The sequence below is a fragment of the Melospiza georgiana genome, chromosome 1, assembly GCF_028018845.1.
Source record: "Melospiza georgiana isolate bMelGeo1 chromosome 1, bMelGeo1.pri, whole genome shotgun sequence".
NCBI classification, from domain to species: domain Eukaryota; kingdom Metazoa; phylum Chordata; class Aves; order Passeriformes; family Passerellidae; genus Melospiza; species Melospiza georgiana.
Window position 1 is genome coordinate 92,845,131 of NC_080430.1, and position 27,219 is coordinate 92,872,349.

The 27,219-nt window shown below is 37.2% G+C and overlaps 1 protein-coding gene across 6 annotated transcripts in view; it reads right to left on the reverse strand.

The window, feature by feature from the left end:
• Positions 1–3,584: 3,584 nt before the first annotated feature.
• ANKS6 (ankyrin repeat and sterile alpha motif domain containing 6) overlaps positions 3,585–27,219 on the reverse strand; it is a 40,490-nt gene continuing 16,855 nt past the window's right edge. Inside the window, exons 7-18 of one of the 6 annotated variants that reach the window (XR_009114890.1) lie at positions 24,743–24,953; positions 24,233–24,282; positions 23,014–23,217; positions 21,103–21,268; positions 20,284–20,453; positions 16,547–16,736; positions 15,085–15,201; positions 13,091–13,158; positions 11,700–11,816; positions 10,693–10,789; positions 8,880–9,114; positions 3,585–5,365 (exon numbers count right to left, since the gene is read on the reverse strand). Coding sequence is in view for 5 of the 6 variants with exons in the window: in XM_058031028.1 (XP_057887011.1) it covers positions 9,062–9,114; positions 10,693–10,789; positions 11,700–11,816; positions 13,091–13,158; positions 15,085–15,201; positions 16,547–16,736; positions 20,284–20,453; positions 21,103–21,268; positions 23,014–23,217; positions 24,233–24,282; positions 24,743–24,953 (1,443 nt within the window). In the remaining variant the exon portion in view is untranslated. Of the gene's footprint in view, positions 5,366–6,520; positions 9,247–10,473; positions 10,790–11,699; positions 11,817–13,090; positions 13,159–15,084; positions 15,202–16,546; positions 16,737–20,283; positions 20,454–21,102; positions 21,269–23,013; positions 23,218–24,232; positions 24,283–24,742; positions 24,954–27,219 lie in introns of those variants that run through there. The other 5 variants (XM_058031040.1, XM_058031049.1, XM_058031028.1 and 2 more) reach the window with 5 other exon arrangements.

A 27,219-nucleotide genomic window follows, 5' to 3' on the forward strand; every position in this document is an offset into this window, starting at 1 on the left:
ATATCCAACCAAGTCAGGGTTTTCCACTGTTTTTTGGGGTTTTTTTGTAGTTTTCTTTTGTCCTCTTTATCCCCTCATCTCTATAAATGAACTGCTCTTTGTGTTGCTTTGATCCAGCAGAAAAGGAAGGTATTATAAAACAAGTCCATTAATAACATTTGCAATATTTATCAAATAAATACTCATCAGATTAAAATGGCAAGGCCTTCCAAGGTGTTAAAACAGTGGCATAATGAATGCCAACAGGGAGGCGAGTCACCAACAAAATTAAAAATATATTTAAAGCAACACAACAAACACATTCTGCAGCTCCTTGTCTAACATACCTATGGTTTCCTTGCATGCACACCATGCTTACACAGAAATTATGCAACCAGACATGGTAGGTGGGATACTTAATTTCTAGATTATTTTAGCCCAGATTCTTTTGCAGTTCCCTGCACTTCAATCCACTGTGGCTTGGATGTGGTAGTTATAGAGGTACAAATCAGGCCAGTATTTGGCTCTTTAGTTCAGTACTGATTTATGGAAAGGTAAAAAGGGACATTTCTTTTTATTACAATTTCTCAGCAAGCATCTTGCCACAAGTAGAAAACCATTATTATGTTTAAGCAGTGCTGTCACAAAACCCAGCACATTTAGGAGCTGTCATGGGGCACTGCCTAATCTGAGACCACCACTGTCCTCTAAATTGAGCAAAGAATAGACACTACTAATGTTAGAAGTCAGTATCTTTGATCATCAAAGTTTACATTTCAGGATACTTGAGAAGGTACATCTCTCCTCACACAGAGGAAATAAGGAGGAGTTTGGTTGCAAGTAATTATTGCTGTGCAGAAAAAGGCACTTGGAGCAATTGGCTTCCCTGGGAGTTGGACCCATGTCTGCTGGCTGGCTGGCTGAACCAAGGACTAGTCAGCATGACTTCACAGTCTGTCATCTGGATAAAGCACAGGAAACCACCTGTGCCACGAGGAGAGGCATTCTGTTATTGCAGGATTTGCTGTTTCTGAATCTCATAGCCTGTTTCCTAACTGTGCACTGACTTAATTTTATTGTCAGTGTGATGAGTGGCAAGAGTCAAGTTATGCGGGGCTAGGAAATATAGGGTGTATTGCAGTCTTCAGTATGTACTAGATCCTTTTCCTCTGAATATTCAGAGCCTAACACACTCTCACCATTTTAAAAGGCCATTGCCCACTTTATCATGATGCTGGATTTGCTTGAATGCTGGTAACACAAAAGTGTTGGCAAATTTTAGCTGCAACCTTTTCACTCTCTTTGTCCAAGGAATTAGAAGGAAAACCCCAAAGTTTACGTATCGCTGTGTAAACTGAGAAGCAACACAACATGCCCAGAGAATGGTAACCATGAATGCTGTTGCTTTGCAATGAAAACAATGGGATGCTTGTTATAGAGCTGACAAACTACTATGAAATTCACTGTAAGAGGATGTCTATAAACCACCAAAGGATGAGCCAAGGTGTGGTATGCATGGCATCCATTGTTTGAGGGGCACATATAGACAAAATATCCTTCCATGGCATTCCAAGAGATGTTGTATGACGCAGACAAGTCCATGGGACCTGATGTGGTGCACTCTATAAGTACTGAGGGAGCTGTTTGGTGTCATTGCAAACCTGCTTCAATTATCTTTAAAAGGTTGTGGTGATTGGCCAAGGTTTCTGCACAATGTAAGAAAACAGGTCATCCCTATCTTTATAAATAACAAAGAAAGAGGATTCAGGGAACTGGACCTTATCAGTCTCACCTTGACTTTGGGGAATGTGATGGAGAAAATAATCCTAAAAATAACTTCCAATTATTTTAAGATGGTGTTTGGGAGTAGTCAGCACAAATTCACAACAGAGGAAATCATGTCTAATGGATCTGATAGCTTTCTATGAAGAGCATCTCACTGGATGATGGGACACCACTGGACAGGGTCCCAGACAACCACATCTAGGTGGTCTGCTTCAGCAGGGGGGCACTGGACAAGATGCACCCCAAAGGCTCGTTCAGCTTCAGTCATTCTGGCATTGTGTAAAAGGTATCTGTGGCATTGCTAAGGACTACAGTTTGTGTGTGTGCCTGACACATACACCAAACAAGCAATTCAAATGCATGATAGGAGATAACACAATGTTTTAGTAGCATCTATCAACTTGAGCTCTCTTTTGTATTCTGTGGCTCAAGCAGCTGGAAAAGTGGATCTCTGCTTATGCCTTTTAATTACTAGCACAGAGAATGACACTTTCTGTTTGCTCTAAGTAAAGGTATATGAGCAACAGATTTTGAACTAAGTCTGTGATAAACAGTAAGTGCTTTGGCATCCTGAGCTGCTGCAGTAAGTGATTCCCAAGGCATTCAATATTAATTCTGAGTATTCAAAAAAAAAAAACCAAAAAAACTAAAAAAGAGGCAGATCCTGGAAAGAAAACCAGAAATCCCAATCTAGCAGCTGAACTTCTATCTCTAGCTTTTATTCAATTTATTTTCCATTTATTCATTTTTCCCATTCTTAGGAAGAATGCCATTCTAAATGGCAGCAGAGAGTGACTTGGAAAAAAACGCATGGAGGAATCTGTGGAGAACAGCTGAAGTCAGGCCTGTTGTGATCAAACCCAGCACACTGTTAGCTGCTGTCTGTGCAATGGTTTTATTCCGCAACTCAGAAAAACAGGAAATCTGTGTACCAACTAATTGGAGGCCACTGATTCTGTGGGGTAACAAATCACAAATGTTTATTAAAAACAAGAACTTACAGCCATGCATCAAGTGTATACATGAACACAGAATATTTTTAGGCTATTTATAAGGAAGTCTTGAAGGGGCCTGCTTTCCAACACAGCAACACATCACCTTCAAGAACCCTGCTCCTGTACAGGACTAGCCTGTGCTTCTGCTAACAGTCCTGATATCCCACTCCTCTTAAGACCAGACAGACCTATTCTGAAAAAACTTACGAATAAAAACTCAAGATAAGCAAGAGGCCATTTAAAATGCTATAGGTGCAATGCTGGGAATTTGGCAATCATACTTCAAATATCTGTTTGCTTTTGTTTTTATGACTGCATGTTAACTCCATGAAGTTTTAATGCACACTGGAATGCTGTGAATGACAAGTGGCAAAAATTGCTTTGAAACAATTCCTTGCTGTGACACTTTAAGGAGGACATTGCATTAACAGTTTATTTCAATAATACAAACTTCTGAAAGACTTGAAATTAAGTGTTCCAAATGAGCTTTAAATATAGCACAAGAAGTTTCAGTTTTAATGGACAAAGCCTGTTCCCACTAAATGTACCCTTGTACTGCCAAGAGGGCTTTGAAATAAAATAAAGTGGCAAGTTTGAGGCTATTAGTGTCAGAATCAGACAAGCCAAGCAATTGTAAATTAAGCTGATCTCAGTATTAAAGAAATCTCTTTGCATGAACTCTTATGTTCCCCTTCACTCTGGAAACCAAATATATTCCCTTGAGAAGGTACCTGGCTTCTAAGGCATTTGCTGAAGCATGAGAAATACGATAGATGACTGCTTGAATAATTTCCAGATAACAAAGTATCTTTATTTAAAATCAGATCTTCATTAATGCTCAAAGTACAGAAAAAGAAAATTACATTGAAAGAAACTTATAAAACCTTCTTGTAAAATAACAGTACTCCTCAGCAAAATCTTAGGTTAATAACTCCAGATTGGTCAAGCCTGTAACACTAGACTGAATCATAACAAGAACTGTTTTTGTAGGATTTTCTTCTTTGGTAAAACCCAGAAGGTATCACTTTTCATTATGAGGTAAGCAAAGTTTGCTAACAAAGATTTTCATTAAAACTGAAAAGGAGGACACAGAAAATGAACAGTAAACAGGAATTTAAAAAAAAGCTTTCACCTTTGAAAGCCTGTGACAAATCAGGACAAGTCAATGAAATTACAGTCCCCATCTCTGAATGGTCTCTTTGTCCAAGTGGCTGCAATGAATAACCTGATCATAACCCTCATATAGTGTCATGTCTGGCATCCCTTCTGGGTGCTTTGGATGCCTTAGGGCCTGGCAAATGCCAGTGGAGGTCTGAACAACTGAATCAAACTTCTGGTCCAGCCCAGTGAGATACTGGTGTTTGAGGCCCTGGTGATGGTACCCACCAAATCTCTGCTGCCTACAGCGGAGTTTAAAGAGCTGTCCGTGCCAGCCCTGACACACAGACACACAATACAGGACTCTGTCTCAAACTTACCTCCTCTCAAAGGCAGAAAAAGAAGCCATGAGCTCTCAAGATCATGAAGAAATGTAAAATCTTTAGTTATATACTGAGAGCACTCAGGTAATTGGAGCTCCGAGATCTTCTTGCCCTTACCTGCAGTACTTGAGTCTTCAGAAAGATAAATATAATGTCAGAGGCTTCTGATGAATTTTATTTTAATTCCTGATGATTTGCATTTTAACTGCTTAACAAAAATGATTTACTAAGCAGAAAATTATTTCTACTTGTAATTATTGTAACTTTCATTTCAAAACTGCTACAAAATCAAATTATAAAAATGTATCTTTAAGGATATGCTAGTGTTACTATTCAAAAAACCCCAGCCAATATCATGTAAATGGTTTTATTCTCAAAAAATTAGTCAGCAATATAAAATATTTTAACATTCTTTCTGTTTAAATATTGGTGACAGATAATGCATTTACTCAAATAAAGTGCTGTTTTTACAAATAGGTATTTTGTTTTTATTTTTACTGCTGTTCTAACCTCATAATATTGAATAGATAAAATATATTTTGGTTATTGAAGAATGCAGCATTACTTCTCCTTTTTATTTCTTCCCATGAAATCATTACATTTTCAATCTAGACTACTTTATCTGTATCCAATCAAAAGAGGCATATTCAGCTTATGTATTTCCCCATGTAGCAGGGGTCACAATTTGTGGTGTCCTTGCCTTCTTCCATGCTTTTGGTTCCTCTTGACTTGTGCCCATGTAGGTCTCCTGTGGGTTCTTCATCTGTGGGCAAGAGTTTAATGAAACATCCATCTTCTTGCACGTTCACCCATTCTTCCTGCTCTTCTGACTTTGCTCTTCCTAAATTCAGACCACTGATGCCTTGAACAATTCAACACTGAGGCTGAACTATATGGGCAATCTCTTTAGTATTTTCTCTGCCTTTCTGTGGGTTTTGTATTTTAAGCACGTTACTGCAGAAAATCCTATGCCAGTGCAGTCAGGACTAACTTTTCAGATTTTCATTTTTATGGATTTACTTAGTCAGATGCCAAGCTTCACCATAAAAAATAAAAACCACTTTTGTTCCAGTAGCTACCTCTTAGAAGAAACAGCTTCTTGTGGTTTTAAAGAGCAGCCAGGAGCTGTAAGAGGGGAAAAAAAAGAAGTCTGAAAAACTGTAATCAGCAAGACTCACAACTGTAAACAAGAGAGTAACTCCACTACTACTGGAAAAAGGCCCACATTTGCCAATGTACGTTTTATACCAGTATCTAACAGTTTGATCCTGTAATTCATTTTGCTCATCTTAAGCCATCTCCTTCAAGGAGAAGGTATAAAAAGTCAAACTCATGTGAAAAAGTCACCTACTGCCACAAAGTTTGGAGTATCCCTCTTTTCTCAATGTGCACCTTTCCAGTAAGCGATTATCTGAATCCTGTATGATTTTTATATGCAAGTCTGTATTGATTTTGCTCCTATTTTTACTTCTCTCTCTTCAATCTCTCCCTCTGTTGGATAATTTCCACTGGATATTTTTGAGTCTGAATCAAAAATGAAAAGCAAATACACAAACAATTCTGTATCTGCAGATACATATATATCTATAGATACATATAGCATACTATAGTATGTGAAAAGAAACTGGAGGACGAGAATTTCCACTAACTACAGACTGCATGGCATCATATTCTTTCTTCATCATAGGCATAACTACTCTTCATTTAAACTTCTGTCTGGAGAATATTCAGTTTATTCTCCTGCCTTTGCTCATTGCCTCTACCAGATGTTTGGATTTTCTCTTTTCTTCCCACCTATCAGAAGTGTTGTTTAGATGGGGGAGAGCAGCTGGATGCCTGTACTAAATGACAAGGCTGATCTTTCTCTTTCAGAAATTCCAATAAACTTGGCATTAAAAGGCAAACTAAGTTAACTGGTAGTTAGCTTTACCTCCAACCAATCTTAATGGGATTTTTCATAATGAGTCTAAGAAATATCCTAGCAGAAAAAGATTGTGTCCTTCTGAGTATAAACCTTGGATGCTCTCTCGCATTTTTCATGTAATTTTTGTAAAAATGGCAAATTCTGTTGCAAGCCATAAATGGGAAAGGGAACTTCCATGAAGTGCTTCCATTTTTTATCAGAGGATTTAACATGTAACGCTTCCTTACACATTTATTATAACTACAATAACTAACGCATAGGATTTTATGTCTACTCTTCTGGAGGAAATGACTTCAGTTGCTTTTCTCCCCCCCCACCCCCCTTTTTTTTTTTCATATGATTTCACATGACCTTTTTTCATCTTTTCATTTCCGATTTGGCAAGTTTGTGTTGAAATGCAACTCTGTCTTCTTTGGTGTCATTTGTTTCAATTAACCTGCTCACCGCTGTCAGATCTGTTCAACCTCCTCATTGCACTCAGCTAATGGCAGCATGAATCTTACCACAGCTCCCAAAAATAAACTAAACAATTAGTCCTGGCAACTAGGCATTCAGAAAGTCCAGTTTTCTTTTTTTACCAGAATCCTGTAAGGTCACCTCAAACCACAAACAGAAACTCCTCCTGGGATAATATTATTTGTTAAATCCCATTCTCTCAGAAAGCTGGACTTCATGCTGCCACTTGCTGTTTCACTGAAGTTGGAATCCAGACAAAGGACTTTGTTCCTCAGAGCCTCATGCCTCCATGGGCTGGATATCTGCTCTAAATGGCAAAGCAGAACAGTAATTCTGTGTTTGCTGGACACATTCACTAGGCTATAAAGAAGCATTATGTTCCTAGTAGTTTCTCTTATCATGGCCAGGGTGCATTGTCAATTTTCCAAGATGCAATAGTAGTCAAACCAGCAAAGTGTCAAAACCTGCTAAAACCTTCACTCTTGGAATGAATAATTTTATCAGTATTTTCTAAAAGTGACCAACTAATTTCCACTGAAAAAAGAGATGGAGGCAACATTCCCCAAGCAAGTACTGTTTGCCTCTTCAGAATTCATGGTTCTTCCAAACCTAATGGCTTGGGAGTCCAGTAACCTCTGAATCATTTACACTCCTCTGCCTTATCCAGGTCAGGCAAGGACTGGAGCAAGGAACTCACACAGCCCAACCTAGTGTCCCTGGCATGGGGTAGGGTGGAAGGATTCCATTTCAGAAACTTTTATGTGGGAGTCCAAGACAGCTTAACCTGAAGTACTAGCACAAAAGAATATGAAACAATACACAAAGCAAGTAATATCAAATTTCTAAGCCAGATGTCCTAGAGAAGCAGGACTAAGCAGCTGAACTGCTGCGTACAGAACACAGGTTGTTGTTCAAATTGTCACATAACTGAGATGTGATAACAGTGATGCAAATCTTTTTAATGGTTCAACAGGAAATGTAGGGAAACAGAGACCAGTGAGCTGGAAAGTAATAGCAACCAGATCAGTAAAACCTGTAACAATCTGAAATTTTGTTGGAAACAATCAAGAAGGGATTTTTGAAGTCTTGCCTCACCAACCTACTAGAATTCCTTGAAGGTGCCAACAGTCTTGTAGATTAAAGAGGTCCATTTGATGCTTGGATTTTGACAAGACACTTCACAAGGTTCAAGGTTAGCCCTTAAGGAATCCACAGCGTAAAAATAAAATTTCTTGTGTAGATAAATAAACTCTTAGGGAGGCAGAGGACAGAAGTTTGCAGTAAATAATGATTTTTTCCATAGTAGAGAGATTCACCACTAGTATTTCATAGGCATCTGCATAAGGATATTCAGGATATGAACAGTATATGCAATATATCATTTTGAAAGGGCACAGAGAGTGAAGGGGAAAACTTTCCAAAGTTATGCATGTAAGTAAAAAGAAAGGTAAACAGAAGACTGGCAAAAAGACTTCATATGACATCTGTGCCTAAACAATAAGATAGTGACAAAATTTGTTGAAGATAAAGTAATACAAAGATAAGTAATATGAAGTAAGGCAAACAGAAAAGATGATGTATGTGTGTTTATATAAAACTATAGGTTGTGAGCTCAAACTCAGTAGGATCAGCTGGGTTGTAAGACGTAATTTGAATTAATACCAATTCAGTCTTCAATGATAGCCAACACAAAGTACCAGAAATAACTAGGAAAGAGCAAGAGAATGGAAAGCAGAGAACACAACTGAAAAACAAACATCTGTCTGTCATGTAAATCCATAATATGCCTACATATTTAATACTGTATGCCAGGCTGGTATCTCCCAGGTCTGAAAAGATAACAGCAGAAAAGGAAAAGAGGTTAGAAAATCTATGGTACAGGGAATGACAAAGCAGCCTATAAGCCTTTCCCTCGAAAAAACCATGAATGAAGAAGGATATCATAGTGATCTGTAAAATCATCAGTGGCATGGAGGCAGTGAAGAGGAAACAACTGCTCACTGTATCTTCTGATCCAGTATGATGAAGCAAAAGAAATCAGGACATGGCAAGTTCACAGCAAATGAAAGTAAGTAGCTCTTCAAATCAGTGTCAGATGCGACTGGATGAAAAAGTTGAACACAATTGTATGGACCTTGGATCTGACTTGGTACAGCTGCTCTTATGTTCTAAAATACTACACATTCCTGGAAATTACTTCAAGTTCCAGAGACTGCATAAGGATTCCACTGCTACTTTTTACATTAAAAAGCAGCTTACCTGGTGCAGAAACTTCTTTTAGCTATATGTTGTCTTCCTCTTCTCTGTTAGTGCTTCTGTTTCATAGCCAAATCTGTATCATGGAGCTCTCATACACAAAAACCCAAAAGTTATATCTCTTATGGCAGCCTTCTTGCAGCCTCTTGTCAAAAGCTCAACTGGAGCAACTGTTGTCTCCATTCTTACAAAAGGAAGCTCTCCTCAGCTCTGAGCCACCATTCTTGTCCTTTGATGCCTTCAAGACACTTAAGGTCAGCAAGTTGCTTGGAGATACATTAGACCTCTATGCTTATTTGCTTCTTGAGTAATTCCAGTTCTTTGCATCAGGTAATCAAATCCCAAACAGCTTCTGCTCACCTAGTAATACCTACAGAAGAGGTCTTCAGCTCTGGGATGTTACCAAGAGACATCCAGAAGTTCCCACACATGCTGACTATGCTGAGAATGGAAAGTTGCACAATGCACACAGAGATACCTGATTGTGGCTTTCAGCCAAGCAGACTACACAGAACACTGGAAGCGGCCCACATTCACTAACTACCCAAGCAATTCCCAGTTTGCCCCAAGACATTAGCAGGTCAACAGCCAGCACCTGCTTTCACATATCTAGTGAAATGCAGCTGACTGAGATTGGAACAACTGGGACTAGCTCATTATTAATGTTTCCTAAAGTATACAATACCTGAATTATTTAGCATAGCCCCTAAACAAATGAAATTATTTTGTGAGTAGATGAAAGCAGCAAAATAAACAATTGAAGAAGAAGCACTTTCAACATGGTTGAACTTCTCAAGGCTATTCAATGGCTTTCGTTGTTTCTACTAAAACATGGATACAGAAATGCATGTAGGAATAGGTTACACCCTATGCTTTAATCTGGAGTAATAGATGAGTATCTGCCTTTGTTTCAGGTGGCTGGCAGGACAGAGATTTGCAGTTTTTATATCTGGGAGTGAAGGAAATGTATTCAATTATTACAGGTCAGCAACACCTTCCTGTATGATTTGGTAACAGACAGTACATTTTAAAAGGCAGTTTCTCTAGCTTGGCTAGCATAACACTGGTGCTTGGAATACATGTATTCCAAAGAAACCAACTATAGATAATCATATAAAAATATCACCTATGCAAAATAACTAAATACATACATACTTAAATATATAATTAACATAGCTGCCTAAATCATTATGTTAAACTGTAAATCTTGAATATATTCATTCTACCTGATCATACTAAAGTGTCTCCTATAAAGAGTATGCTAAAGTTAATTATGTATCATACAGGAACACCTCCCACTGATCCTACATATATACATACAGATACTATAGATAGCATACTGTATATTCTGGTTTGCTATACTTACATCCATTTCTGTGTTTAGTAATGCACAACAAAAATCTTATCCTTATTTCAGATAGTAATGAATCTTACAGATACCTCTACTTTTTATACTGAAATCTTCTCTACAGTCTCAGCAAGAGACACACATCATTAGCCAGGAAAGCAGCTGTCTTGTTTGTCACATTCTGTCTTCCAGCCAGTACTAAATAAAATATCCACACATTTGGACATTAGGAAGATTTCTGATTAGACACTGGAAAGGGCTGCCCAGGGAGATGATGGAGTCACCATCCCTGCAGGTGTTTAAGGAAAGACTGGACTTGGCATTCAGTCCCATGATCTGGTTGGCATGGTGGTGTTTGGTCATAGGTTGGACTGTGTGATCTCAGAGGTGTTTTCCAACCTAACTGATACTGTCATTCTGTGATTCAACCTGCAATACATTTTTTCATTAATTTCAGGTGCTACTTACATTGGGAATGACCTGGTGGTCGTGTGTTACTAACACTACTCTCAAAGGAAGAGTGGAAGTTGTGTATAGTTTCTTGTAAAATCTGTCTCTCTCGACCCTGTAAAAGAACAATAAAATAAAATAAGGTATTCTTAAATTTCTGTTTAAAAGATGAATTTACTAAGAGTACACAACAAATGTATAAATTACAACAAGTGTGTAAATATGTGTGTCTATGTTCCATATACTATCAGAAATAATAACAAATCCTTACCTTACAGACATATATAGAGAAACTTGTAATCTTTTTCTGAAACTACCAGACAACAATAGAAACATTTCCATTATTTTCTTCCTATTCTTTATGGCATATCTTAGTATGAAACATCATCCACCTCCCCTAATTTTTAGCCTCATCACTACTGTTGATACTGACGTAGAGAAATTGTCTTTGTGTTTTGTTTGTCTGAACTTCCACTATCAGAGAGGGAATGGACCTTAAATCTAAGAAAGCTGCTGAGAAGCATCAGCAAGCCTAATCAAAGACATGTTCAAGTATAAAATCCCTCTGGCAAGAGCACTGTTTACTGTACACCATTCTTAGCAGATTAGTTTGTGTCAACATAAAATTCCAAGGCAATAAAAGTGTATGAAATGAGAGAAAAGCTACTCACATAATCATGGAGGAAACAAAACCTTTTATGTTGACCAAAGGACACCCTTCGTCTTATACTGCATTCTCTAGCTGCACTACTGCAGCCAGACGATTCTTTTTAGCACTGCTGAAATCAATATTCAGAAACTGCAAAACTGCTCATGTTTACAAGTAGCTTGTTCACTGGAGTAGGAAAGAGTTATTGAAAGAGAACAGGAAATACCACAAAGGAAGACTTTTTACTAGTCAAATACACGAAACACTACGTTTGGAAAAATTATTTTACCTTTTCTAACTAACACCTGTAACTGAATTTCAAAAGGTAATTTTATAAAAAACTTTGAAATACTAAGTACAGTACTTTAAAATGTACCTTTCCTGCATTCAGTTCAGAAATAGCTGCCAAAATTTGCTGCCTTGATCCATCTGTTTTAATACCCAACTCTTTCAAATCACCATCAGTAAGTGTGAGGAAAGCTTCCATATCCACCTGCATATTAAGAAAAAAAAAAAAAAGAAATTAAAGAAAAAAGGTAAGACAAATTTATCTATATGAAGATTCATTACTACAGGTTAAAAGTGGTATGTTGGGTTTTTTTAATTGCATAGATTTAATGTAAATATTGTGCAAAAAGAATTTTTAATGAATTACCAGCACCAAATGGTACACACTTTACCACTTTATTGTAAGGCTTCTAATCTGCTGTTAATCATTCAACTAACCATGATAGTACACCTAAAATATTAATGGATTTTTAGGTTTTTTTGCCCATCAAGTTCTGTTAATACAGAATATATAGTCTCCACAGAAATTCCTCTGCCTACAGTGGCAGCTACTTGAATAAACCTAAGGTTTCTCTCTTTTCTTCATCCTTTCCCCCTAAGTATATCTGGAACTTCAGAATATTGTGTTTACTTTTCCAGTGTCTCCTGAGAAAAACCAAGGTAACAGTTTTTATTATTACAACATATCCATAGGGTTGTGATAAGAACAAAAATCTGAAACTTTTCACATGGATACAACCTTCCCACACTAAGTATATTAATTTCTACACAATGCTCCATTGCCTATCATGTAGAGGAACAATAATATCCCAATCTATTGTGATGAAGCTAAATCATCTGGGCCTGTGCTGAATTTTGAACTCTGTAGCAATGTCAGCTTATGGCATGTCCCTTCACTACCCTTTTCTTTGATCAAATAAACACACAGTATTTGCTCACATCTGATCCTGCCTTAAACATCGGAATGAATTAATTTTACTTATTTTCAGCAACATTTCCTGTCATTGCATCCTTCAGCAAGTCAATGTCACAGCTCTACTCTATCATGATGCCTACGCTCCCCACTTTAATTCACTATTGCTTATGCACAGTGGATAAAGAAGATAAAGCAGCCATCTCAGTGACTCACAACCCGCTGCTCTCCTTCTGAAAATGAGGTTTCAGCTATGATTCCAGGGATGATACGGTATGTCCTATGAACTGTTTAGCCACGTTGGATACAGACATATATACAAAAAGCAGAGTGTAACAACAGAGAGAAAAAAACCTCTATGTATAGAAAAGCTGTAGGTTAAGTGTAAAAAGCTCTGCTATTTGCATTATTCTGGAGAATGCCACAAATACCACTTGGTCCATGTTCCAAAGTTCTTTCTGCAACCAGGACTAGTTTTAGAACTTGATTCTGGATCACAAATCTGATGCAACGTCTTATACCCTACTTCCATTAAAACAGTAAAAGATCTTTTAGAAAAGACATACCTCCTGTTCCTCAAATATAGGCTGATATTTCTCAAGTGACAGTTTTTTAAGGATGCCAGTCAGCTCATCTGTAATAACAGGAAAAAAAAAAAGGTCAACTCCATAGATTAGAAAATATTGTAATGACCTCAGCATTACAAACTGAAAATACATATTAAAGCCTGTATTTCCCATAGTCATTTATGGCAAGAAAAAAACAACCCCATTTATTCTCCATCAGAAACTGAAACATTGGCTTACTCTGTTCTCACCTAATTACATACACTGTAATTCCATCTAGTCTTACCTTGCTAGGTCAAACACCGTTGTATTGCCCTTTCTACCTCGTTAAAAGGATCTTACAAAACCAAACCAGTAAGGGCAACTAAGGCACTTCAATGCCTAAAATGCAAGTGCTTGGCCCCAGATGGCTGATCCAGATTGTGCAGGTTAGACAGCAGAAGGCAAACATGACTTTCAGTTCCTCAAACAGGCAAGGAACTGAAAGTCATATTTCTACGTCATCATCCAGGAAAGCAAAGAGTAGAGCAAGCAATCAACCACACACCTGCTCATTCAAAACACTGATACAGCACAGGTCGTTCTGAACCCTCTTCTCCTATGTGCCCAACATCCAGGCACCTTGAACAATGACAGCTGAACTCCAGCTAAGATGAAAACTGGACAGAATTTAAGTTTTACAAGGACACCTTCCAAGGCTAAGAGCTCTGAATACTGTCTTTCCTTTAAAAGCTTAAGAAAATTAAATGTTGTAGGACCCGACAGTGATTCTTCCTACACTTTTAAAAAAATGTAATTAGCTAAAGAGCATAAGTGCACTTTCAGAAAAACCTGACATTACCTTTCTTAATTACACACTACATAAAGTTTTCTTTTTATTACTTTGCTGTCACAAGTAACTAACTGTTTTTTCCCCTTGAGTACCTAATTGGTCAGTTAAGTATTTAAGTGCTTAGTACTTAAGTTAACCCTTAAGTACTAAGTAGTCAAGAGTCCAAATGAATGAATCATGAATTATTACATTATAAAACAAGACTATATTTAATATTCTGCATATAAACTAACTTTCATTTTAAAGACACCACTAGTCCATTACCAAATATACTTTGCTTTCACTTCTTTGTCTTTTGACTTTCCCTTTTCTTTCATCATCACTAGAAACATGAAAGAGAATCTCATATTCTAAGCTTCTCAAAAGACATCAAGTACCTTGAGATAAACACACCTCTGTGTACTATTTTGGAAGACTTCTTTACATCGGAGAGTCCACAGACAACTGAAGAGAAAAATTCTAGTTAAGTCTTATTTTCTGCTAGGATTTTGTTGGGTTTTTTTTAACTTTAAATTCAACTAACTTGGTATGCCTAACATGATTTGCAAAAGTTGACATGGTCTCAGACAATAAGCTTTAGTACCCTGACATTAATCCATGGGAAAACGCAACTAGTTTTAAAAATGTATCATGGGAACTTCTCTATATTGTTTGATGAAAAATATCATCTTAGAGAAAGAAAAGTAAATTCTCATTGGATGACCCTTAGGTATACTGTTAATAGCTTTTTCTTATAGGTTGTTAGTTACCCTACTCATTTTTCATCCTGCTGGTGTGATTAGAACTGCAGGCCATGATATGGGAAGAAACTTTCAGGGTATCTGAGCTCAGTCTTATTGTCATAAACAATTAACACCAAACACCTTTCACATACAGAGAACGCCTTCAGAGTAGGCCCTTCATGATTTCTCTTCCTCTAGCCCTCTTCCAGTTCCTGTACTATTACTTTAAGGCTGAACAAACCCTGAAACCTCTCAGTTTTACAACTCTTGTTTAACATGTTTGTCCTGTGCTTCCCCACTCTATTTGCTCTACACGTACCTTGTCTGCTTACCTCCATGCCAGGAGCAAGCTAAGGTTCTTGGAGCTCTTACTGCTTTTGCCATGTTACTCCTATTTAGCACCTCCTTTCATACTGTTCTATAGTAGAAGGTAAGATTACCTTTTTCCAAGTTTTCAGAGCCCTCTTTTACTCTCACATGGTTTTGTCTTTCATAATTCTCTACATCACTGGCTCTCAGAATAGGGCCAAGTTGTTGATGGTCCACCAAATGGTTGCCTAAAAAGAAACAAAGAACACCTCTGAATGCTGCTGCCTACTGTTCCTTCACAGTAACAGTCAATGTAAACCAATTTTTGTATTCATTTAAGTTCACTTGAAAGAAAAGTTAACACTACAGACCTTCTGTACTTATTCTTCTCATTACTGCTTGGCATATCAGCATTTGTACTGCTGCTGCTGAATCAAACATCAGTAAGAGAAGCCCTTGAATTAAAGGAGCACTTAACTACAAAAGCTTACAAACACAATGAACCCAGAGCTGCTTGGGTTTCTGACAAACAACCTCTGCTACAAGGGAATTCACAGTACCCTGGCATTAGTGCACGGTCACAAAAGTGAGCTTCACTGAGTGAGAGGAGAGCAGCTGATGGCTTGGGGAATTTGCTTCATTATCCAACAGTGAGCACTCTTGCTTTTATGCATCTCTAAATCAGCAACACTTACGTTATCAAGATCTCATTATAAAATGGCACTAAACATGAAAGGATTTGCTCCAGCAGTCACTAGAGTATGTTACAGCTAAGCCATAAGAAGAGGACAGAAAGAAAGTCAAGTATCACCTGTCTTCAGTGTCAAATGGAATTAGTGTTAATGGACAAAGCTGGCGTAAGTGAAAATAAACCAAAATCAATAGAGACGATTTCAGAAAAAACAAAAACAGTACAAAGTGCCTGCATTCCTTATTTAAAAGGTTCTGAGTCATGTTATTTTCTTCACTTTTTTTGAGATATTTACAAGAGAAAACAAAGTTATTAATACTCTGTTTCCAATGCAGTAAATGACTTTTAAAATGTTGTAATCTAGACCTAAAAGTCTAATTTAAAAGATACTAATCTTACAGGAAAAGTAGTAACATCATAATTCTTTCTTAGGACTCTAAGTTAAAAAGAGGTTGTAGTAAGGTTATTTTCACAATTCAGAAAAATAAATGCACTACAGTTCTTCACGTAGCTATGACTTGCTATGGATGAAAAATGTATCTCTGTAGTGATATGATTCTCTTCATTTACTAATTTAAAAAAATCTAGTGTGGAGAAAGTGCATTTTGTACCCTCAGCAAAGGGTGGCAAACAGGACTTAAGCCATGAAGGGGGAAAATGTGGCCACCTATATGCTAGCTTTGAGGTGATACCAGTCTCTCTGTAAAATGGAAAGAATCCCAGGTTTTGGGAGAGAAAAAGGCAGTTACTGCAGGAGAATCAATCTCACTATACGAAACACCATAATATATTTTCTAGAAAGAAGGGAGACCTCACTCTCATGCAGATACACAATAGTCCAGTACAGTTATACCTTAAACACACATTATTCTCAATGAATTAATATGCAGTGAGCTACTCACCATCCTCTGTAATAGTACCACTGCTGGAGCCATTGCTCTTGGCGTGTCTGTGAGAAGAAGAGACAGAAGACTCTGCGTTTTGGACCTTTGGAGATGGGGAAGGTGATGGAGAAGGTGTGAGAGTTGGTGACGTGCTTTTAGATGTAGATGAAGTCCCAGATGGAGGTCTTTTGTTCATTTCCAGTTTCTGCTGCAGTTAGTGATACACAATCATTTGAGTTAAAGAATAATCACATGAAAGTTTACCTTTACATGATGCTTCAACATTACTTAAGTTGTGTATCATTTCTGAGAGCACGTAGTCACAACTAGAAGATTCTGCTTGACCTTTCTTAGTATAGAAAGTTTCTGCTTTCTATATTAAAATAATAGAAGCAATAGTGATTTTATCCAAGATTAAAGTCTCTCTCCTCAAAATTATAAAGAAAATACATTTATTAATGCTGTAATTTTGTAATAGGAAAATTATTTCTTGTGAACAAATACTGTTCACAAGCGCTACAATTTTTCTTTCTCTAGAAGGACTATCTTGGTTTAAGTATAGGTGGCACCTATGCACCACACAGTCTCTCACTCACGTCCCCACCTCCCTTGGAATGTGCAGAAGCAGAAGTAAAACTGGCATTAGAAATAAAAACAGTTTAATAACAGAAATAAAGTAAATTACTTTGACTTGAAAATAGGGATTTTCATTCATAGATTTAAGACTCAATTAAAGATTTTCAAAACATATGAGATGCTAATTTAAAGTAGTACTTCATGCTGAATTAACCAGAAACTTGTAGCAAGCACAAACTAAATTTTGGGTGCATTAAGCCCCTTGCTGCACTGGAATGGAAATTTCCAGCCAACCTTCAAATTTATTATTACCTAACAGGAGTCAAGTGATTTATTAATAATTTAGCAAATATTTGATACATTTGTAGCCATGGAAAACAGGAAAATACATGAGTTAAAATGGGTAGCAGAATATATATATTTGTACACATATCAACAGACTTTTCCAAAAACCATCACTGCACCTCATTCCCTAACTTCTTTGATCTACAAATACATTTTGATGTCTGCACTGTATAACCAAAAAAGAAGGTGATTTTTTTACTGGATTACTGAATTCAGAGTTTAAATACCTTTTGTCACCCAGGCTACTGCAACAAACTGATAAAAAAATTGATCTAGGTAACAATTCAAGAAATGAAAATGACTGTGTTTCCTGTCTTTACAATTTTGCTTCTGTGCTGTGGCATAAATGGAACATTTCTAGTTAATGAAAAAGATGCAGATTTAAAAGATAAAACTCATTTGAGTGGTAACATTCTTCGATTACTCTATCCTATGTCAGAATGTAATACTTCCTTAGCCCTGCACTGAATTGACTAGATGTAATATGATACAAACTTGAGAGCTCCTTGAAAAGCATCATGAACTCATTTTAACTTTGTCCCAAATTTCCATCTAAATTGTTATTGGTCATTTGTGTTGCAGAATGGTCATCCCTCCCTAGCACATTGTCTGCATTTATTTAAATTACATCATCCTGTAAAATGTTATTCATTTTTTTCTTTTCTTTTCTTTAAAGCTTGCACCATCTCACCCCTCATGGGTAAGTTTTGCAAAATTGATCAGTGTAATATCACTGCATTTTTAGATCAGCTATTTCCAAGTTTAGACAGCATGAACCTAATGAGACAACACAAGCCATTCCTCAATGGATATAGACATTAAATTTCCACCATTTACATTGCTGATTACAATAACACACTGCTAGCCTTTTCAGCCAGGGTGGATCCATATTTGATTGTGTTATCCCACCAGGAATCTTCAAAAATCACCTCAGTTGTGTCATACATTAATATCTATAGTGAGATCCACACTATGACATGTTTTGTTACTGGTGGATAGAAGGAAACTTGTCCAGACATCTAAACCAAGCGCACTGAAAAAGCTGTTGGCTTTCCAAAACAGTGGCATAAATGTTGTTTAAAAATCTTTTCAACAGTACAAAGAACAGCCTTTCCAGAAGATGATCTGCAGCACATTGCACTTCACTATTCCTTTATCCCCTAATGTATCCCACTGTGAGTGGAAACAGTAGATAAACTTCTTAGTGGCAGCATTGTTGCAACAAAAGGTCACAGGATCTGCAGTCCAAAGCTCACTGGCACAGGTATTATCTCTTGGTGGGATGATTAATATAACTGGAGAAAAATGAGACTTTTGGGGGGCACACAAGGAGCTCTTCTGAAATTACTTACAAGTTAAAAACAAGCTGAGGGGACATGCTGAGAGTTTAATTAAAACATACTGGCCAGACCACCTCGGAAAGAAAAAGCATTTGGTAGCTGCTCTGTAGACAAGACTTTATTGAGAGAAGAGGATGATAAAGGGGTTTTGTCTACAGGAGAAAGAGATGGATCATTTATAACTCAGGGAGCAGTTACACAGGATAGAAAGGGAGGACAGATTACCATATGCCAAAGAATTGGTATAAATCCTCAGACTCTGGTGGTCCAGCTGAGTTAGAAATTTTAGCTCCCAATCTCATCTTTGAAAAGCAACCATTAGCCCCTCCAGAATCAGGATGGACATATCAGAGACAAGGTGACTGTTCACTATTCATGGAAACTGTTTCAGCATTGGTAGTTGCACCTTTTTCTGATTTTTGTCCTCCAGAAATTTCCATGTAATTTCTGAACAATTTTGCAATTTCATTTGTCATTTTTATGTACTGATTAAATATAAATATTGTGTACTGTTGCCATATAAGACAATACAGAATAAGACTGCAAAAGTATTAATTTTATACTCTGGTAATTTTTGTTTCCTCAGGTAAAATTTGAAGAATCTCACTGAAAGATGCAAACAAAGCAAAACAAAATGAGCTGCTTGGAGATTACATAAGCAAAAGTTGGAGAAATTTTGCTCTTGCTCACGTATTCTAACATTTCCAGAATATCAGGCATTTAGAACATGAACTCCAAATTTTGTGTTTTCTTTCTCTTGCTCTCTGAAATGCAATGTTTCTCTATGTAAATAAACCCATCAATTTCTCAATAGTATGTCACATCTTCTGTTATGATGCTGCTTTCCAGTTTGCGTCTCTGCAGGTCTTGAAGATTTAAAATCTTACCCGTTAAAAGTGTACAAAGCAGTTAAGAACTTCAAAGTATGTGCACGAAAATGAGAGCAAAGCTATTCCTGGGAATTGACAGGTAAGTCAGCACAGACAGCATGGCCTCAGGAACAAAACCTGACTTAGGTGATGACCTACTGTTTAAAGTAACACCAGTGGAGCAGACTGGTTATGTGTATATTGTTGTGGTCACCATATCCTGGTACAAATTATGTCATACTGCATTCAGGTTGAGCCTTTGAAGGGAAACTAGCTGGAGAAACCAACCATACCACTTCAGGGTAAAATCCAGGAATAACTAACATAAAACATTATTTCTGGTCCATAGAAAGAAATAATGAGAAACTGTAATAGTGCAGATCTACCCAAAAATCAAGCATTGCATTTACTTTTTCTTAAAACAAAGTGAAATTAATAATAAAGTAAAATCATGTTTTATTATTAGGTTTCATCTTCTGTTTATAAAAATAAGGTTTGTGGAGTTGAAAAGCTTCCACTAACATACCAAGTGTTCATTCTTTTTTGGCTGTGCAGTGTTGTGCACCAGCCACCCATGAATGAGATATGACTTATTTGGAGTGCAAAATTTTACATTTCCCATTACCTTTACAACATTTCCATTGCCAACAACCTGAGCACACTGCAAATCCGACACAGTAGATGAAGGAGTTGACTGGACTGGACTGTGCTGTTGGCTGGGTTTCTGTTCAGGTAAGCCTGCTGCTTTTCTTCTTTGGGCTGCAATCTGAGACAAAACATTATCTGCACTGCCACCTAGAACAAAAAATAAAATAAACCCAGTAAAGGAAACCATACTTTTGAAATGTAAAGGAAACCATACTTTTGTTAACTCTCAAACATTCACTTTCTTTTAAAAACTGTCTGGATAAATTATAAGACAATTGCAAGGTTCAGATTTCTACAGCAGAATAAAGCACAGAGATCAGTAGCAGAAGAGGGAAGCCAGCCCTGTCTATACACACACAGAGCTGACTTTCATACCTTTGGACATAGTGTTCATAAGCCACTTCACCACATTGTCTTCAACAACTACAAGATACAATGCATGCAGCTTTGGTTTTAATTGAAAACTAGCTTTTATTTCAAACAGAAAGTAAGAGCTGGCTGGCTCCTATGCCTGCTGCTATGACATGCGTGGTGCAATGAGCCTGACCCACCATGGGTGAATCCAGTAAAATCTGCATGAGATGGGCTGACCACTGAGAGTTCTGTAGCAGATGTAAGGCTGTTCTTCCCTTATGTAAGTGTTTGAAGTCCAATCCCGAGTCCTCTAAATTTACAGAAGCTTTGCTTCTACAACGGTAGGAGCACTCAGAAAAAGTTTACTATCTTCTACCATCATCACAAACACTAACTTTTTAACTGAATCAGATACAAATTACTTTCTTATTAAAAATGGTACCTGATCTGTTATGCAGTTCTCCTCCATGCCTGTTAATTCCTGCAATGTTATTAGATCCACCAGAAGAATGGGGAGAATGGTTGAAGTTATTGGAATTTGAAGGAGATGCTGGCCTTCTTGCAAATGCTGGCAATTTGACTGGTCTAGTACCTTTGCTAACAGATGTCTGGAAAACAAAATGAAAAATAATTTGTTCTTTCTTGATTGAGAAAAATAAAGAGCAAACTTCAACTGCTATTTTCTTTATCCCAAGTTCTGAAACTTGCACTGAAGAACAAAGGGGATATCAGAAAGAATCTTATTCTACATATACATATATACTGAATATATACCTATATAAATATATATATACTGAATACATTTATTCAATGAAATAAATTACAACACATTAAGCCATTAATTCTTCTTAATCTTTGACCAACGAAAATGAGCATATATGATGCACCTGAGATATGATTTACACAGTATTATGAGGAGTAGGGAAGCAAAAAAATTATCACATGTGAAATTTCTTTCCTGCAGAATCCCGGCTTTGTCTCTCTCATCTTACAAAACAGCTACCACCTTCCCATCCATCACATATTTGTTTCTTACAAACTAAGCTGCAAGAAGTGATATAAACTTGCTCTCCACCAGTTGCATTTCTATATTCCCTACAATCTAAACAGCCAGCTGCACCACTTTATTGAGTTTTATTAAGTGAGGCACTACTGATCCAGCTATACACTACCCAAATCCTCAGCCACTTTTCTTTTGCTTTTACACCACTGGCAACTGCCAGCCGCTTGACATATGAGCTTTTGCAGCTCAGGTTTTTAATATTTCTTACTCTGTTGCTCAAATCACTTCTTCCATCTCTGACTTACTGTTTCCCTCCTTCCTACACCTTCAGCAAGATCCTTCATTCCCCACAGAAGGACTTATGGCTAGTCCTTCCCTACCCCTCACTTTATACACAAGCCAATTATCCAGCTATGTTACTACAATCATCTTTTTTGGGATGATAAACACATACCTTCCTGTTATGTCACTTTCCTTATTCTGCCTTATTCCTCCTAAATCACCTCTACTGGTATTAAGCCAGCATCCACATAAAAAAAAGGAAAGAGAAAAAAAATTCCTCCTAAATGTCTTCACTGTCCCATGTCTAGAACTGACATTGAAACACAATTCTGGACTGGTCTTCTCTACATGTAGTTATTACAGTCTACAGTTAGGGGAGTTAGCACTTCTCCTTTAAATCCTCCAACTATGAAAGAGAAGGCTGTCAAAGTTGTTTAATTTCCTAGCTCAATACAAACCACCTAGTTTACTCTTGGCTTGCCTTTTGACTGAAAGCATTGTAGAATCAGGAAAGCTCCTTCTATTAAAAAAACATAAATAATCAAGACTTTTTCCAATTTAAAGCTGTGTGCCTTCGAGTCCACTTGATCACTACTTGCTACAATTTTATCTATTGCTAATTTTCAGCATATTATGTCTGTATATTGGTCTTACTGATATTTCTTCCTTCCTGCTCAGTTACTAAAAATTGAGCAATTTTTATTCTTTTCTACTGTCCCTGGTCTTTTTTTCAAATCAGAGCAGTTTCTACCATACTGTTGGTGGTTCTGGTTAACAGCAAAAAAACCCCAAAAAAAACCAAACAAAACAAAAAACCAAACAAAATCAATAACCCCCCAAAACCAAACCAAATTTAAAAAAATGTTGTTTCACTTCATACAGAACACTTGTTTCATTATGCTCCTTACATACAGATGTGCATTCTTCCTAAGCAGCACTGCTTAAATGGACAAGCCATTGCTGAAACAGTGGGTTAGAAGAAATTTCTAATCAGAAACAGAATGGCTCACCAGACAATGGGGCGAGGGCATAGCACATAGTATTTTCATACACATTTAGTTTGCTTACTATATCAGAGTTTCCACTGCTGTTAAAATCGTGCTTGACTGCTCTCTGTGGCCAGGCAGTTCTCATCTGTTCAGCTTTGCCATCCTTGCTGAGTCGGGTTCGGTCAGAATTCCAAAGCTCAAAGCTTGAGGGTGGTAAGAAAGGTGGTATCACTGCTTTCAGCTTATCACTGGGCAGCCTGGTGAATGGAGCACTGCTCCTCAGCTGAGAAAGGGGAACAAAGAAAAGGGTGGGGAAAGAGTCACTTCTTAAGAAAGTTTACTGGGACCTGGTGATGTGGTTTCAAAATACTAAGTTAAGCAAAAAGATGAAAACACATTTGAAAAGAACAGAAATGAGACACAAAAGTACTATTTGAGGAGAAGCACAAGACATAATAACAAGAGAGAAACCAATGAACACTGTGGTAACCCTCAATATTATGCTTATTCATTTGATGCAATGAGTATAGCTCATTAAGCGGCAGAAAACTGTCTCTTCCATTACCGGGCTAAATATTGCTCAAGTTGACTTTCACAAGAATAACAATGAATTTCCAAAGAAACAACAATGCAGACCTCTCTGTATTCCCAGACAGGATGACTGGAAACAGTGAGCAACTGCATGTTCCTGCTGTATGTGTACTGCAGAAAGAGACAAAAACACCTCAGCTGCTTTGGCTCCCTGGAGTTCTGTCAGTCAGTCATATCAAAAGTTCTTACAAAAGAACTCAAACTTCTTTTGAAAGAACATAAAGATAATAACCATCCAAATTTAATGACATCACCAGGGAGAAAGCTGCAGGGGAATATAAAGCTATAGCATAACAAAAGAAGAAACAGAATAACACAAATACACCTCCCAAACTAGATATTTCATGGTTGTCTCTACTAGTGATTTCACATCTCCATTGTACCATGTTCCATCCATGTTTTCCTCACTTCATAATAGTTGTCAGGAACTAAGCAGCTGTTCCATTTATTTTACTATTTCATTGCTGATCAAACAAAGGTATGGATAACTCTTGAAAGAAGTCTGTACAGCTTCCATATCACACTACTTTTAGTACTTTCTAGTCTAAGAACTACTGGGATATCAAAGCCTATCAGTTCATGTCTAGTGACTACAAACAAGCTCTTTTTCTAGAAGTGACTTGGACAGGAGGCAAAAAACTGCAAAAATTATGGGAGCTACATGACCCTCTGAATTAGGCTGAAACACCAAAAACACTGCAACATACCATAGTTTTCAATAATTCATCGTCCTTTTCTCCTTTCACACTGTTTGCACCTGAAAAATACATAAATTATGTTTTGTTTTTTACATGTTTCTACTTCTGTTTCGAAGGCTAGCTCATTGCTTTTAAACAACCAACAGCTTTACCCTCAGTACGCACACAGTATGAGTGACACTCCCATGCACCTCAGCTAAAGTTAAGCCAAGTCTTACTTTGCATTCAGACAGTGGGGAATTTTTATGGAAGATATTAACACTTTTCAGTGACTGGTCTTAATTTAATGGCGTTTACTAAAAAACAGTAACACGGTTCTATTAGTATTTTCTGCTTAAATGCTACAGCACTCAGCACGATCAACAACGAGTACAAACATCTCTCTTTCTACAGACTACAAATACATTACGTTTTTTCACTTATATTAAGCTAAAGCAGAACTAAACCAGTAAATCAGAAATAATATCATCCCGACCACCCCACAAGAATTCATTTCCCACAATACAACTCTGCCTTTACCACTAGATTTGTTATTTGTGTTCCAAGCTGGAGCAGCATCAAGGGTTCCAGAGATGTCTGTATCACTCTGTGAGGCTACTTTTATAGTGGAATTTAATGATGGTTCAGCCTCATCCGGAAAAGGCACAAACTGATTAGAAGGAAATCCATGGCGCAATGTCTGAGTCAACTTCAGCTTGCGGAATCGATTGGACATCCTGCTCCACCAGGACTAGATTGAAAAGAAGACACAACAATTTAATTCCAACTAAAAGGAAAAATAAAAGAGGAAAACAGATGTATAATTAAGCAATCATTAGAGAAGCGATAATTTCACCAAGGAGTTTTTGAAAAAAGGTAAAAAGCAATGCTAAAGTGGTTTGCAGTTACCAACAGAATCCTTCAGTGTAATTTGCATGCGTAATAATTATCTCTTCCCTTATTTTTCACCTGGAAAATATTTTAAAATGTGTTTCCACAGTACCTGGAAGGCCAAAGTAGATAGAAGTATTAGGGCAATTTGAATAGGGAATTTTTGTAGCTACATAGAAAATATTTAATTTTCCCATTAACTTCCAATTTCACCATAGATTTTTGCTCTCTCTGGAATCAATGAGTGGCATCTCTATTTTATGCTTTTTATAGGTGTGCATATGAGGTTATGTAATCTGCATCAAAGCTTCTTGCCAAGATTTTCAAAACCAGTGGCAAATTGTAAGAGTTCTGATAATATTTCTGTCAAACTAAAGGTCCACATCCATACAGTACTTCTATATAGATAATTTAACCAGACTGGGAAGACTATAAACTGAAAAAGAGCAAGGCAAGGAAACAGCAGCTGTGAAAACAACATAAACCTTAGGACTATGTACCTATAACCTCCATCCATACACATATCACATATGTGGAAACTGTTATGCAAAAAGACTTTGCTCAAAGTAAAATTTATTCAAATATTCACAGACCTGCACATTTTTACAGGCAGACAGCGCAAGTTGCTTCAAGTCTTCAGTAAGATATTTCTCTAGACTATACAAACCTATGCCTTTTGCACAAAAAATTATGTAGCTTCTAGGTAAATCAGATTGTAAGTACCTTCTGATTATTTATTAAGTTTCTCCTTCTCTTTCTGGAACACTTTTTTAAAAAACTAATGTTAAAATAGCAACACTTCATCAGGGTAGCTTTAAGTGATAGCAAATCCAGGTAACAACCCTTTCTCACAATACATATTCTTCTCTCTTCTTGGCATTTAATATTTTTCAACTACTCACTGATACATGTCTTTGCAACTTTTTTATACTTATCCTCTACCTATTAATCCTTGTAGCAGAAGACCAATAAAAACATTTTAGATCTGCACAGAGCATTAGTAATGTATAGAGTTCTCAGACCTCTGTATCTCTTTGGTGTCACAACTAATAAAGATTTCCATTACTTTCAGCAACAAAGATCTGATGAAAAAAGGCAAGAGAGACAAATAGCTCTGAGAAAGCAATAAAACCCACAGTTCAGCATTTATTCACCTTCCAAAGGAACTGGAAGTTCATCCAGCTTTACCATAGACTACAATGAGCTTACAAAAGAGAGTTTGGTTTTGGTCACTGAAGCTACCTTGCTTTCTGTAAGAAAGATCACTTCTAACTGCCCATCATCTGTTACTCCTACCCACAGTGCTTCTGCTCCCTGAACATACACTCACACCACAAACTACCCCAAAATGGAGTAAATACAGCCACTATGGTACCAGACAAAAATCACTGCTCTCTGGCAAGAAAGTAATGGCACTGGAGAGGTTCACCTTGTCTTCTGGTGTTCACAGTATGATGGTCTGATCTCTGGAGTTTTTAGTTTGCTGTTGTAGGAGTTTGCAGCCTCTCCATATACCCCTACCACATCACACATGTACAGAAGCTGTAATAAAGGGCTTTAAATAGACTGAGGCATTCAAGTAACAAAAATTCATTCCTGGTTAAAAATAGTGTCTATAAAAAGGCTGAAATCTAGCAGCAGTGGGAGAAGGCAACAGTATCAAAGAACTAGAAAAATGGCGTTTCCATTTTAGAAATACCTTAGACATTTGTAAAAATGCTAGGAATAAAAGATTAAGGGGAAGAACTGGAAATCTCTGCCCTCAAATAATTTTAATCTAGAAGAGAAACTGAATGTAGTAATTCACACTGCTCTAAGACTGACATTGAGAGTGTAATTTGCTGAAGAAGAACAGGCAAGAAGAAAAAAAACAAAGGAAATAAAATTTTTGCATATGCAAAAGGGACAACTTTGGTTTTGAGGCTTTTGGGAGGAAAGGGTTAAAATCAAATAAGAGAAGGGAAGAGTTCCTGCTCAAAGTGACCATTCAGCTGGGAATGCGAAAAATGTAGGTGTGGGAAACTCCATTCATTATGCCTGGTGTTGTTCATCCTCTGCCTGACTGGAGAAGTAGAATTTCTGTGCAGAGGTAACACACTCTCACAGCCACACCCGAAGCCCTGACT